Raw genomic sequence first — 12,352 nt, 5'->3', positions numbered from 1 at the left:
TTCTTTACCGCTGACCCAACCCAGAGGTTAACCTTTAGGGTATCCTGCACGAGGACCCCCAAGTCCCTTTGCCCTTCCGAATTTTGAACTTTCTCCCCATCTAGATAATAATCTGCCTGTTTATTTCTTCTTCCAAAGTGTACAACTGCACATTTTTCAACATTGTATTTCATCTGCCATTTTTTTGCCCATTCTCCTAAACTGTCGAAGTCACTCTGTAACGTTTGTTTCTTCAACACTTCCTGCTCCTCCACCTATCTTGGTGTCATCTGCAAACTTAACCACAAAACCATTTATTCCATAATCTAAATCATCGATATACAGTGTAAAAAGAAGCAGCCCCAACACCGACCCCTGCAGAGCACCACTAGTAACCGGCAGCCAACCAGAACAGGATCCCTTTATTCCCACCCTTTGCTTTCTGCCTATCAGCCAATGCTCTACCCATTCTAATATCTTTCCTGTAATTCCATGGGCACTCATCTTATTAAGCAGCCTCTTGTGTGGCACCTTATCAAAGGCCTTTTGAAAATCCAAATACACAACATCCACTGCTTCTCCCTTGTCCATCCTACTTGAGATTACCTCAAAAAATTCCAATAGGTTGGTCAGACAGGATCTTCCCTTAAGGAAACCATGATGACTTGGACCTATCTTGTAATGCACCTCTAGGTATTCCATAACCTTGTCCTTGAGGATCAACTCCAATAACTTTCCAACCACCGATGTCAGACTAATAGGCCTGTAATTTCCCTTTTGCTGCCTCCCTCCTTTCTTAAACAGCGGAATTACATTTGCCTGATGTCATTATTAGGCAAAATACTGAAATCTCATATTGAGGATGTGGTATTGGGATTGGACAGAGACACCAGGTACTTATGAAAGGGAAATTTGCTTTTGAGGTTTGTCTGTGAATGGCAACATAGATTGATATGTTTGGACTTTCAGAAGGCTTTCAATAAGGTACCACACAAAGGATAATTAAACAAGAGTGCATAGTACTGAAAGCAATATACTGATGTAGATTGAAGACTGGCTGATGGACAGAAAACAAAGTTGTAATAAATGGATCATTGTTGGGTTGGGAGGCTGTGACCAGTGAAGTGCCATTGGGATCGGTATAGGGGCTTAGCTGTGCAATCTAGATCAGTATTTGGATGAGCAGATCAAGAGCAACATATTCAGGTTTGCCAGATGATACAGATGCTGGGTACAAGTGTGGGTTGTGAGGAGGGTGCAGCAAAGTTTCAGGATGCCATGGACTGGTGAAACAAATGGACAAGGGCATGTTAAGTGGAACATAACTTGGAAAAATTAGTGTTCATCCACTTTGGCAGAAAAGAATAAAGTTGGAGTACTTTTTAAATAATGATAAAATGAAAGATGTTGGTGTTTCAAGAGACCTAGGAATGCTTGTATATGAATCACAGAGTTAATATTCAGGTACAGCAAACAATTAGGAAGGCAAGCAATTCATTGGGCTTTAATGCATGAAGATTTGAGTACAAGAGTAGGGGCATCATGTTCAAATTATATAGTGCCCCAATGAAATTGCATCCAGAGTGTTTTGTATATGTCTGGTATTCCTCCCTAAGGAAGGATATACTTGCGATAAAGGGAGATTGATTCCCAGGATTTGTCATGTCAGGAGAGATTAAACAGAATATCCCTATATTCTGTAGCATTTAGGAGAGATAGCCTCTTGAAACCTATTAAATTCTTACAGGGCATGTGAGAGTAGACGAAGAATTGATGCTCCGTGTGAGTGGGTTGTCTCAGGTCACGGTCTCAAAATAAGTGGTAATCCATTCAGGACAGATATAAGAAGAAATGTCTTCACTAAGAAGGGGATGAATCTTTGGAATTTCCTACCCTGAAGGGCTGTAAATGCTCACTCTCCTACTATATTCAAAATAGATAGGTAAGACTTTGGCTATTAAGGGAGTTAATAGATATGGTTTGAAATACAGTGGATACTACATCGGACAGTGGTGAATTTCTTGAATTCTCTGCTTGTGGGTGGTGAAGCTGGATCATTAGATGTATTTAAGGTGGAGATGGATTTGAAAGATTGAGGAATTGAGTGTTATGGGGAACTGAGCTGAGGCCAGCATAGATCAGCCATGATCATCTTGAATGGCAAGGCAGCCTTGAGGGACTGAGTGGCCAACTCCTCCTCCTATTTTCTTGTGTTCTTGTGGTTTTAGTGCAAGAAAGACACTCTGCAGCAAAAGATCATTGGCACAAGGGGCCAAATGGCCAATGCCTGTTCCTATTACTTCTGTTCTTATGCTTGTCCACTATGAAAGGCAAGGTGCTCCATGACAGAATGATAAAGTGAGCTCTGATAACGCTGCATCTGCACTCCCAAACTGCCCCACATTGTCTGTCACATATAGTCAGTACTTTGAGAGCTTGATAAACACCAAAAAATTAAGATACAATAACCTATTAATCATATTCCATTGCAACACATGCATCATGACTTTGCAACAATGCATGGAATCTGGGAGTAAAGGGAGAGAGTAAAAAGTAAAGGAAACAACTGTATTTGCAGCCACATAGCATCAGGAGGTGACATTCAAAGACAATCAGTAATATATAAATCAGAATATTGGATAAAGAAGGCATTCACACCAGCAAAGAGATTTATCGCTGTGTTCATCAGAAGCACTTTTTTTGAACAATTCCTTACATTTGCTATGTACACCCAAGGCAGCAAACTAACATGAAAAGAAATGATCTTATTGAAGAAATGAATAAAATTGATTCAGGTATATCACTCAACATGCAGTACATAAATCCCAGTTAGTGCACAAGATAGAACTGAAGAAGTTAGCAAGAAAGAAAATCAAAGATTGCAAAGTTTCTTATCAACAGAGTAGTACAACTTCCAGAGAAGCAGACAGCATCAATTACGTCAGGAGCTAGTTTGGTGTATTGCTGGAAAGAAACGTATAATGAAGTGGAATTGGTCAGTGAAGGCGAGCTTCTCTCACTGCATCTAATGCACTGCAACGCTTTAACATTTTTATTGTTGATTGGAAGAACTCCGTGTGGTGATCCTCCAAAGCTTTTGCACTCCTCTGAATCTGCTTTATTGCACATCTCAGAATCAAATTTTTGGCACAATGCTCCTGTGAAGTTTATTAAGTCAAGGTGCTATTTGTTCTTATTGGGATGAAAAACATCACTGTAAACAATCATGAGATTAAGATGAGTTTGTGCGACTCATATACTTGATCCACTTACCTAAATGGGCTTTAATGTGTAGGCGCAAATAGCTAGATCCGCGGAACACTCGACTGCAGTGAGGGCACTTGAACTGTTTGCAGTTGCTATCACTTTTTAAGTCTGCCTACATGTGAAAGACATAATATTTAATTGGTAGCTCATAAAATATGGAACAGTAGTATGATGATTGTGTTACTGGACCGCTAATCTATAATCTGGATGAAAGATCTAGAAACACAAATTCAATTCTCTTCACTGCATCGGGGAAATTAGAGCAAGTTAACTCAGCTTTTGTTACATCTGAAACAAAAATTAGATACAGCAGCCATGAAACAACAGAATTGATGTTTAAAAAATCTGTTTTGCTAATCTCATTAGGGAAAAAACCTGCTGTTGGTAACCTTATCTGGTTGACCCAAATATGATTCTAGACTTACCACAATACAGTTGACTTTAAATTGGTCTCTGAAATCACCAAGCAAACAATTCAGTTCAAGAGCAATTAGGGATGGGCAATAAATGCTGGCCTTGACAGTGCACCCATATCTTGTGAAAGAATAGGAAGTGTAAAGTGTACTTAACTATCAGAATCTTACCCTATATTATACTCCTTGGGCTCCCTCTCATCACTCCACAAGAGGGATTTGGTGAAGGAGGAATTCATCCTTCCCAGATTTACAAATGGATCAAGGCATACAAATGTAATGAAGGAAATCTCAGTGAACATAAACATTACAGTGAAATGTGGATACCCTCCAGGTTCCCTACTCAAAACCTCAGGCCAAGACCTAGAAAAGGACAAATTTCATCTTAGGTTGAAACAAATTGCTATCAGGAATCAGAAACTATTTATTTGAACAAACATGAGACACTGGATATAGTTTACTGGAGAAGACAAGGCCAAGAGACCTAAAAAAGTTAATAGCGTTTAGACAAAATTAAGGGAGAAAAATCATTTTCAGTGGTTGAGGAACCACACAAAACATGCCATCATTTTAGAACTGTCATTAGGTAAGCGAGAAGATGGCCTAAATAAATGTGTGCGCGTGCAAGGGCTTATTGAGCTTGAAATGTTGCTGAAGAGATTAACTGAACAAGACAGCATTGTATTATTTAACAGTGAAGCGTAAAAACCATAGAAGAACAGCCATTATTTGGATGTGAATGCTGCTGGCAAGGTTGTTTTTTTTTAATGCCCATCATCCCTAGTTGCCCCTTAAGAAAGTGGTGGTGCATGGCCTTCTTGAATTTCTGCAACTTGCACATTACTACTAGAGAGGGACTACAGAGACCTTGACCTAGAAATAATTACGGAGCAGCAAGATATCTCCAAATCAGACTGGTAAAGAACATGAGGGGAATTGGAAGTTGTTGTGCTCTCACTTGTACAGATGCTAGTGGTTGGGAGATTCTGCTGAGGAGATTTTGGCAATTTGTGGTGGTAAACCCTGTAGGCCGTACCTGCTGCAGTCTTGTACATGAGCTGTGCTATGAAATTTCACAGGGAATGGGAAAAACTGGTTAAATTCTGGTTGGACATATAGAGTAAATGGCAGGGACATTAGGAACATTAATGTACAGAGAGACCTTGGGGTGCAAGTCCATAGCTCCCTGAAAGAGGCAACATAGGTAGATAGAGTAATGAAGAAGGGTTTTGGTATGCTTGCCTTCATAGGCCAAGGCATCGAGTACAAAAGTTGGGATGTCATGTTGCAGCTGTTAGATCGCACTTAGAGTATTATGTACAGTTTTGGTCACCATACTATAGGAAGGATGTGGTAGCAATAGAGAGGGCAGAAGAGATTCATTAGGATGTTGCCTGGGATGAAAGGCTGCAGTTATTAAGGAGCAATTCGATATACTGTGTTTATTCTCACTGGAACATAGAACGCTGAGAGGTAACCTTACAGAGGTTATAAAATTATGAGGGCCATAGATAGGATAGTCAGAATCTTTTTCCCAGGGTAGGGGAGCCTAGAACTTGAGTGCACAGGTTTGTGGTGAGAGGGGTGAAATGTAAAGGAGATGTGAGGCTATGTTTTTCACACAGAGGGTGCTGAATATCTGTAACAAACTGCCAGAGGAGGTGATGGAGGCAGATACAATTACGTTTAAAAGGCATTTAGAAAGGTACTTGGATTGGAAAGGTGTAGAGGGATATGGGTCTAATGCAGGCAAATGGGATTAGCATAGATAGGCATCACGGTTGGCATGGACAAGGTGGGCTGAAAGCGCCTGTTTCTGTGCTGTACGATTTTATGATTCTATAACAAAATGAAAATATCAAAATCAAAACCAAAAGATAAAACTAGAAACACCACCTACATATAATGTCTCGGATCTCAAGGAAGCCAAAAAGTTTCTCATAGCCAACTTATTACTTTTGAAGTATTGCCACTAATGTTTTAGAGATAAACATAGCAGTCAGTAATGAGCCCAACATTATCTGTGATTGATCTGGAAAGATGATCTTAAAATACATGCAGAGGGAGTACAAAGCCTGAGCCACATCTGTTAAAAGCAATGATTTTGGCTCTGAAAAACTGGAAAATATCGCTGCAGCAGATGTAGACATAGGCAAGCCCAACCTATAACGATGTGACATTTAGAGCTTAGCAGCTCAGCTCATGGAGACAAAGATAGATGTTTAATCCTCGCAATGCTTCAAACTGGCTTTACCCTTCGGTTTACAGACAACAATGTCATATTTAGGCACTACACTGAAATGGAAAATGTTGGAAAAACTAAGCAAGTTAGGCAGTGTCTGTGGAGAGAGGCACAAGTTTACTTTCTAATGCCTTACTGGATGAGGTCAACACAAGCAAGGCCAGCATCTACCATACATTTCTAATTTTTCTCTAGAATATGACAATGAGCCACCTTCATGAACTACTGCAGTGCTTCTGAAGATACTTCCATTGTATGGGTCGGGAGCTCCAGGAATTAAAACCAGCAATTAAGAAGGAATAGTAATACATTTCCAGGACAGGATGATGTATGACTTGGAGGGGAACCTGCAGTTGTTGGTGCTCCATGCACCTATTGCCCTTCGGTTGTAAGGGTTGCAGTTTAGGAGGTGCCTTCAGAGGAGCCAGGGACTGTAATACATTTGTAAATGGTACACTCTGCAGCTGTGCTATGCCAATGGTGGAGGGAGTGAATGGGGTGCTAACCAAGCAAACTATTTTGTCCAGAATGGTTTAAAACTTCAAGTTTCATTAGAGCTGAATCATCAGGCCAGTGGAATTTTTTTAAATCACATTCCTCACGTGCACCTTATTAATAGTAAAAATTTTCCAGGAAAATCTGGAACCAAAGGATATCCAGTCTGTTACAACCATAATAGCTATGTGACTAGTCCGGCTGAGTTTCTGGTTGATGATGAACCCTCAGGATGTTGATGTTATAGCACTCAGCAAAGGTAATGCAGTTAAATATTAAGTGTAGGTGACAAGTTTCCACTTCTGAACTTGTTACTTGCGATTTATCGGCCTATGCCTCAATATTGTCTGGATCTTGCTGCAGGTAAGCACTGACCATTTCACTTTCAGATGAGTTTGCAAGTAGAAATAAACATTATGCGATCATGAGCAGACTCCCCAACTTCTGACATGATGGAAGGAAGCTCATTGATAACGAATGCAGCTGGAAATAGTTAGGCACAAGAGAAACTGCAGATGCTGGAAATCTGGAGCAACACACAAACTGGAGGAACTCAGTGGATCAGCACAGTTGACATTTCGGGTTGAGACCCTTCATCAGGACTGGAAAGAAAGAGGGGAGACAGCCAGTATAAAAAGGTGGGGGGGAAGGGGTGGAGCAAGAGCTGGCCGGTGATTGATGGATTCAGCCGAGAGGGAGGTGATAGGCAGGTGAGGGAGGGGGAGAGTAGGAATGATGTAAGAAGCTGGGAGGTGATAGGTGGAAGTGACAAAGCAATGAAGAAGATAGAATCTGATAGGAGAGGACAGTGGACCATGGAATAAAGGGAAGGAGGTGAGGAAGGGAACCAGAAGGAGGAATGTGTAAGGGATATGCATACCAAGAGGGCAGGGTAGGGAAAGAGAAAGGGGTAAAGGGGACAGAGGGGAGTGATTACCGGAAGTTAGAGAAATCGATGTTCATGCCGTCAGTCTGGAGACTACCAAGGTGGGATATGAGGTGCTGTTCCTCTAATCTGCATCCAGCCTCAACTTGGCAGTAGAGGAGGCCATGGACAGACGTGGCAGTGTGGGAATGGGAAATGGAATTAAAATGGCTGGCCACCAGGAGATCCTGGCTAGTACAGTGGATAGAGCGAAGGTGCTCCAAGAAGCAATCCCCCAATCTGCGTCAGGTCTCATCGACATAGAGGACACCGCACCAGGAGCACCAGATGCAATAAATGATACCGATGGATTGACATGTGAAGGACTGCCTCACCTGGAAGGACTGTTTAGGGCAATGCCCTGAACAACAACCATAGCCATACCATTTGTGTGAGCTATGAGCCCAGTGGAGAATTTCCCCGATTCGAATTTACTTCTGTACTTGTGACAACACACTCAGACAAACATTGCCTTGATGTCAAGGCCTGCCCCTCTTATCTTGCCTTTGAAATTAAGATTTTGGGTCCATATTCGGACCAAGGCTATACTGAAGAGTGAAATCAAGTGTTACTGACAGAACTCAAACTGAGCATCATGACAAACCTGAGAGCATCAATGACACCTTCTGTCACTCTGCTGATGGGGAGATAATTGGCCAAATTGGACTTATCTGGTCTTTTTGTGGACATAGTGTGCCTGGGCAATTTTTCACTTTATCACATAGCTGCTCATGCTGTAAATGTTCCAGAACAATATCTAGAGGTGCAATTAGTTCTGGAGTATGAGTGTTCAATAGTATGAGTGTTCAACCACACTGCCAGATGTTGCCTGGTCCTACAGCCTTTGCTGCAAGCAGTGCTCTGAACAATCAGTTAGGAATCAACAAACGTGCCGTGGGTGTGGAGTCACAGACTAGTAAAAGGACAGATTTCTTTCCTTAAGGGTACTGGCTTTTACAACTTGTACAGTAGTTTAATGGACACTTAAATTTCACAATAATTAAATGCTTCTGCTGTGGTGGGATTTGAACTCATATCTCCAGATCATTCATCCAGATCAATAACAATCTGTATGCCACCATCTCCAGAGTCCACTGGATCACTGAAGGGAAATGCACACACTCAGATATTGGAGGAGTAAGTTGGGGGTCGGGGGGGGGGGGGGGGGGGGGCGGGGGCTGGTAGATAAGGATGGTGCTGGAGAGGAAACTCGGACACCCAGGCTCCAATTGACAACTCTGGGAAAACTGGTAGACTAAAAGGTACCGTATCATCTTCCTCCATCACAACACAGTCCTCCACAATGCCTTCTTCTGTGCCTCCTTCAGCAGTCAACGGAGGTGTTTCTGTGGATTTCTGGGAATCTCCAATGGTAACAGTTTCTATGACAATCCCAGAATTCCTCATGGCCTGACAGATCAGATTCTCATCGGTAGTCTCCTCTGGAGCCAGCTCCGTGGAAGCAGGTGACTTGAGAAAGAAGACAATATTGAGCACGATCTATATTTCAAATGCATAAGTCAAACTACCAAAGTTCTAGAGTTATGACTCCCTTTCACACATATGAATTATTGGCCAATCTGTGTGTTAGTTGATTATGAATGAGGAAGCCCATTTGTCCATCTTCATGCATCCTTACATTTCCTTTACTGTTGCTTTCACCTGTGCTGCTCTTTCTTGCAGCTGACCCCTGCTATCAGTCCTGCCAATGGTCCTTGCCCTCACAACTTTATATAAGAACCAATTTGTCATAAAAATGCAAAAGAATACTGGATTTCATTGTCAAAACAGTGGAATACAAGTCACTGTTGAATACTGGAGAAACAAGAGACTGCAGATGCTATTGAATACTGTGTCATTTTAGAGCGAGATAGAAAAGATTTAGTATTGGAGACAGTGCAGGGAAGAGACGCAAGACTAGTGACCAGTCTTAGAGATGGAAATTATAGAGAAAGCATGCTTTTTACAGGCTTGTAAAGTGACATTCGAGGGTACATTGAAATTAAAAGCCAGTGTAGTCAATAGTTATAAGCACAAGTAAAAAAACTGGCTCAAGGAAGATGTGCATTGAAGATAACCATTTTGTACTTTCTATTTTTAAACTTTAGAATCTTTCACAATCTCAAGATGTCACAAAGACCTTTGCAGTCAATGAAGTATCTTTGTAAGTGGTAAACATTTCTGTCAACATATATAAACATTTATGTAATAATGACCAGATAATCTTTTTTAATGGTGTTATTTATGGATAACTATTGATCGGGAAACTGGGCATAACTCCCCAGTTATTCTTCAACATTGTGCCATGGTACATTTCGCATCTCAAAGGGCTATGGTTTAATGTCTTATCTGAAAAGCGATAGCTCTGACCACATGCACTTCCTTACTACTGCAATGGAATGCCATTGTTGATTACATACTCAAGTCTCTGAGTGGAAACTCGAACACAGAACCTTCTGACGAAGTAGTGAGACATTAAAGCTGATTAGTAAGTAGTTTGCCTCAGAAGGATGACAACAAACTGTTTTAGGGATAACAGAGGATGATGAGGAAGACAGATATCCTCTGGAAACAAATTTCAAAAATTGATGTAAGAATAAAAAGAGAAAAAAAAGTCACAGGATACATATCCCAAATACAGAAAACACTAGGCAGGAGATTGCAGAAACACTCGCCACAGTTTATTTTAAAACAGGAAATTATAGCAAAGGATTGAAGAGTGACAAGTGTTACTTGCCTGCTTATGAAAAGAGATACAGCAGAGAATTATGGGCCTATTTCATTCCTTTATCTGTAGCTAAACCAATTCCTAAAACTACGAGGCTTTGTTTATTGTTTAACACCTTTTATAAAAGAACAGCTTTCTGTCTATATTGTTTCACTCTTAAGATAAAATGTTTGACCTTTCCTGACCAAAAATACCTGGCTGTGTTGGTGATATTTCTGTGCAGCTTCTGAATCCAGAGCCTGGCTCACGTCATGAACTTGCACTTCCTCGATGCTTCCTTCAGAATTCGTAAGCACACTGATCACTGCTGTTGTTTCTGGAGACTCTGGTGCTGCTGCAGAAACCAACTCTTCAATCTGTTTATTTACTGTAAGATTAAAAGATATTAGGTGTGGAGGGCAAATAAGCCTTGCTGAATGTTACATCACACAAACCTTCAGTTACTATGTTGACAATACAAAGCCCACCCCACCATTTTGCCTGTTAGTGATGTGGACCACAGGACACTGGTAGCCAACCATTATTACAAAGAAACTTTTTTAAGGTAACAATAATCATTTCTGATTATGTGCTGCCTAAAACAGTAAACAAGAGATTAAATTTTGAATAGGGGATGTGGTTAAATGAACTATAATTTTTATATTTGTATTTAATACTTTGTTGAACTGCTTAGTGGCCACTCACCACCTACTACTGAATGCTCATTGACAATTTATTTCCTTTTCTCCTTGAAACTTTCTTTTTCTTCAGGGAATATGGCATAATGGTTACATCACTGGACTAATAATCCAGAGACATGGGTTCAGTTCATCAGGGAAATTTAAATCATTTAGGTGAAAAATGTTTGGAATAAAAAGGTACTACAGCAATGCTACAAAACTTTTGAAAATCCATCATCCTTTAGGAATAGAAATCTGTCATCCCTACTCAGCCTGGCCTATACGTAATTCTTGATTCATAATAACTGGGCTATTGTGAATCAGCTTTCTGAAATGGCTTAACAAACCAAAGAAAGATTGGCAACCACCATCTTCTCAGGGACAATTACAAATATAAATGCTAAGCTTGCTACCCTACTGTATTGCACAAGCAAATAAAAAGAACTTCTGCATATTGTTGCTCAGACTGGAACACAGCAAAGGATATAGGGGCAGACGGAGTCCATTGAGATTCCCCATGCCCAATCCATTATTCAATTACAACAGGCTAATTTCTATCTCAACTCCATCTACATACCTTGGTTTTGTAATCCTGAATACTTTCCTGAACAGAATCTATTACTACTTTCAAATGACCTAACCCTATCACCCACTCATAGCCTTGAAAGGGAAGAGAATCTAAACTTCCAGAGTCCTCTGAGGAACTGTGAAATGGCCTATCTGCAGTTTTGCTATGCCCTTTGTTTCTGGATTTCCACTCAATCCTTCCATTCTCACAACAAAAATCCTAAGAACATCTCAATTAGCATCCACTTAATTTCAGCATTGGAGGGAACAAAAGCCTAGTTTATGCAACCTGTCCTTTTAAATCAATCCCTCGAGCCCCAACATCATTCCATCCAAGTGCAGGGGGCACCACTTTGCCGCAGCCAGTAGAGTTGCTGCCTCACGACTACAGTGAGGAGGGTTCAATCCTGACCTTGGGTGCTGTCTATGTGGGGTTTACACTTTCTCCCTGTGACCCCATGAGTTGCCTCTGGGTGCTCTGGTTACTACACACATGCCAATGGTGTGCAGGTTGGTAACTTAACTGGCCACTGTAAATTGCCCCTAGTGTGTAGATGAATGGTGGAATCTTGGGGTGGGTGGTGTGGGGGGGAGTGGGGGGGAGGGGGGAGTGGGGGAGCTGATGGGAATACAGAGAGAATAAAATGGGTTAGGGTAGGACTAGTTTAAAATAGATGTTCAATGGTTGACTTGACTTGGTGGGCCTAAGGGCTTGTATCCATGCTGTATCTATAACTCTACAACCTCTTCCTATGCCAAAATATCCTTCTTGACAGGTCAATCACAGTTCCATTCAGCTGTAAAAAATACTTTCATCCTTTCAATTCCAGCCCCCCCCTTACGATTATAGCTAACATTGGAAACTAATTTGAGCTTGCATGCTTCACTGGTCTGAATCACTGCGTGTTGCCTTAACCCATTTTAAAAAACAGCCTTGATCCAATGTGGTGACTATGGCTGAAGTTCCAAGTGGATAATGTATCATATAATGCACTTGGTCAGTGCCATACCTTCCTGAGTTTCAGGTTTATTCACTGATCCCTCTTGGCTGGGTTGTTGAAATTAATTTCTCTGCTG

At 41.1% G+C, this 12,352-nt stretch overlaps 1 protein-coding gene across 1 annotated transcript in view; it reads right to left on the bottom strand.

The window, feature by feature from the left end:
• The window catches only part of e4f1 (E4F transcription factor 1), a 43,068-nt gene that overhangs the window by 14,817 nt on the left and 15,899 nt on the right, over positions 1-12,352 (bottom strand). The window contains exons 7-10 of the mRNA XM_052021400.1: positions 11,137-11,174; positions 10,244-10,416; positions 8,588-8,791; positions 3,253-3,358 (exon numbers count right to left, since the gene is read on the bottom strand). Of these exons, the coding sequence (XP_051877360.1) occupies positions 3,253-3,358; positions 8,588-8,791; positions 10,244-10,416; positions 11,137-11,174 (521 nt within the window). The remainder of the gene's footprint in view (positions 1-3,252; positions 3,359-8,587; positions 8,792-10,243; positions 10,417-11,136; positions 11,175-12,352) is intronic.

Source organism: Pristis pectinata, chromosome 8, assembly GCF_009764475.1.
Source record: "Pristis pectinata isolate sPriPec2 chromosome 8, sPriPec2.1.pri, whole genome shotgun sequence".
NCBI classification, from domain to species: Eukaryota; Metazoa; Chordata; class Chondrichthyes; order Rhinopristiformes; family Pristidae; genus Pristis; species Pristis pectinata.
The sequence above is the reverse complement of the archived record's forward strand: the minus strand, read 5'-3'. Positions and strand labels throughout refer to the sequence as shown.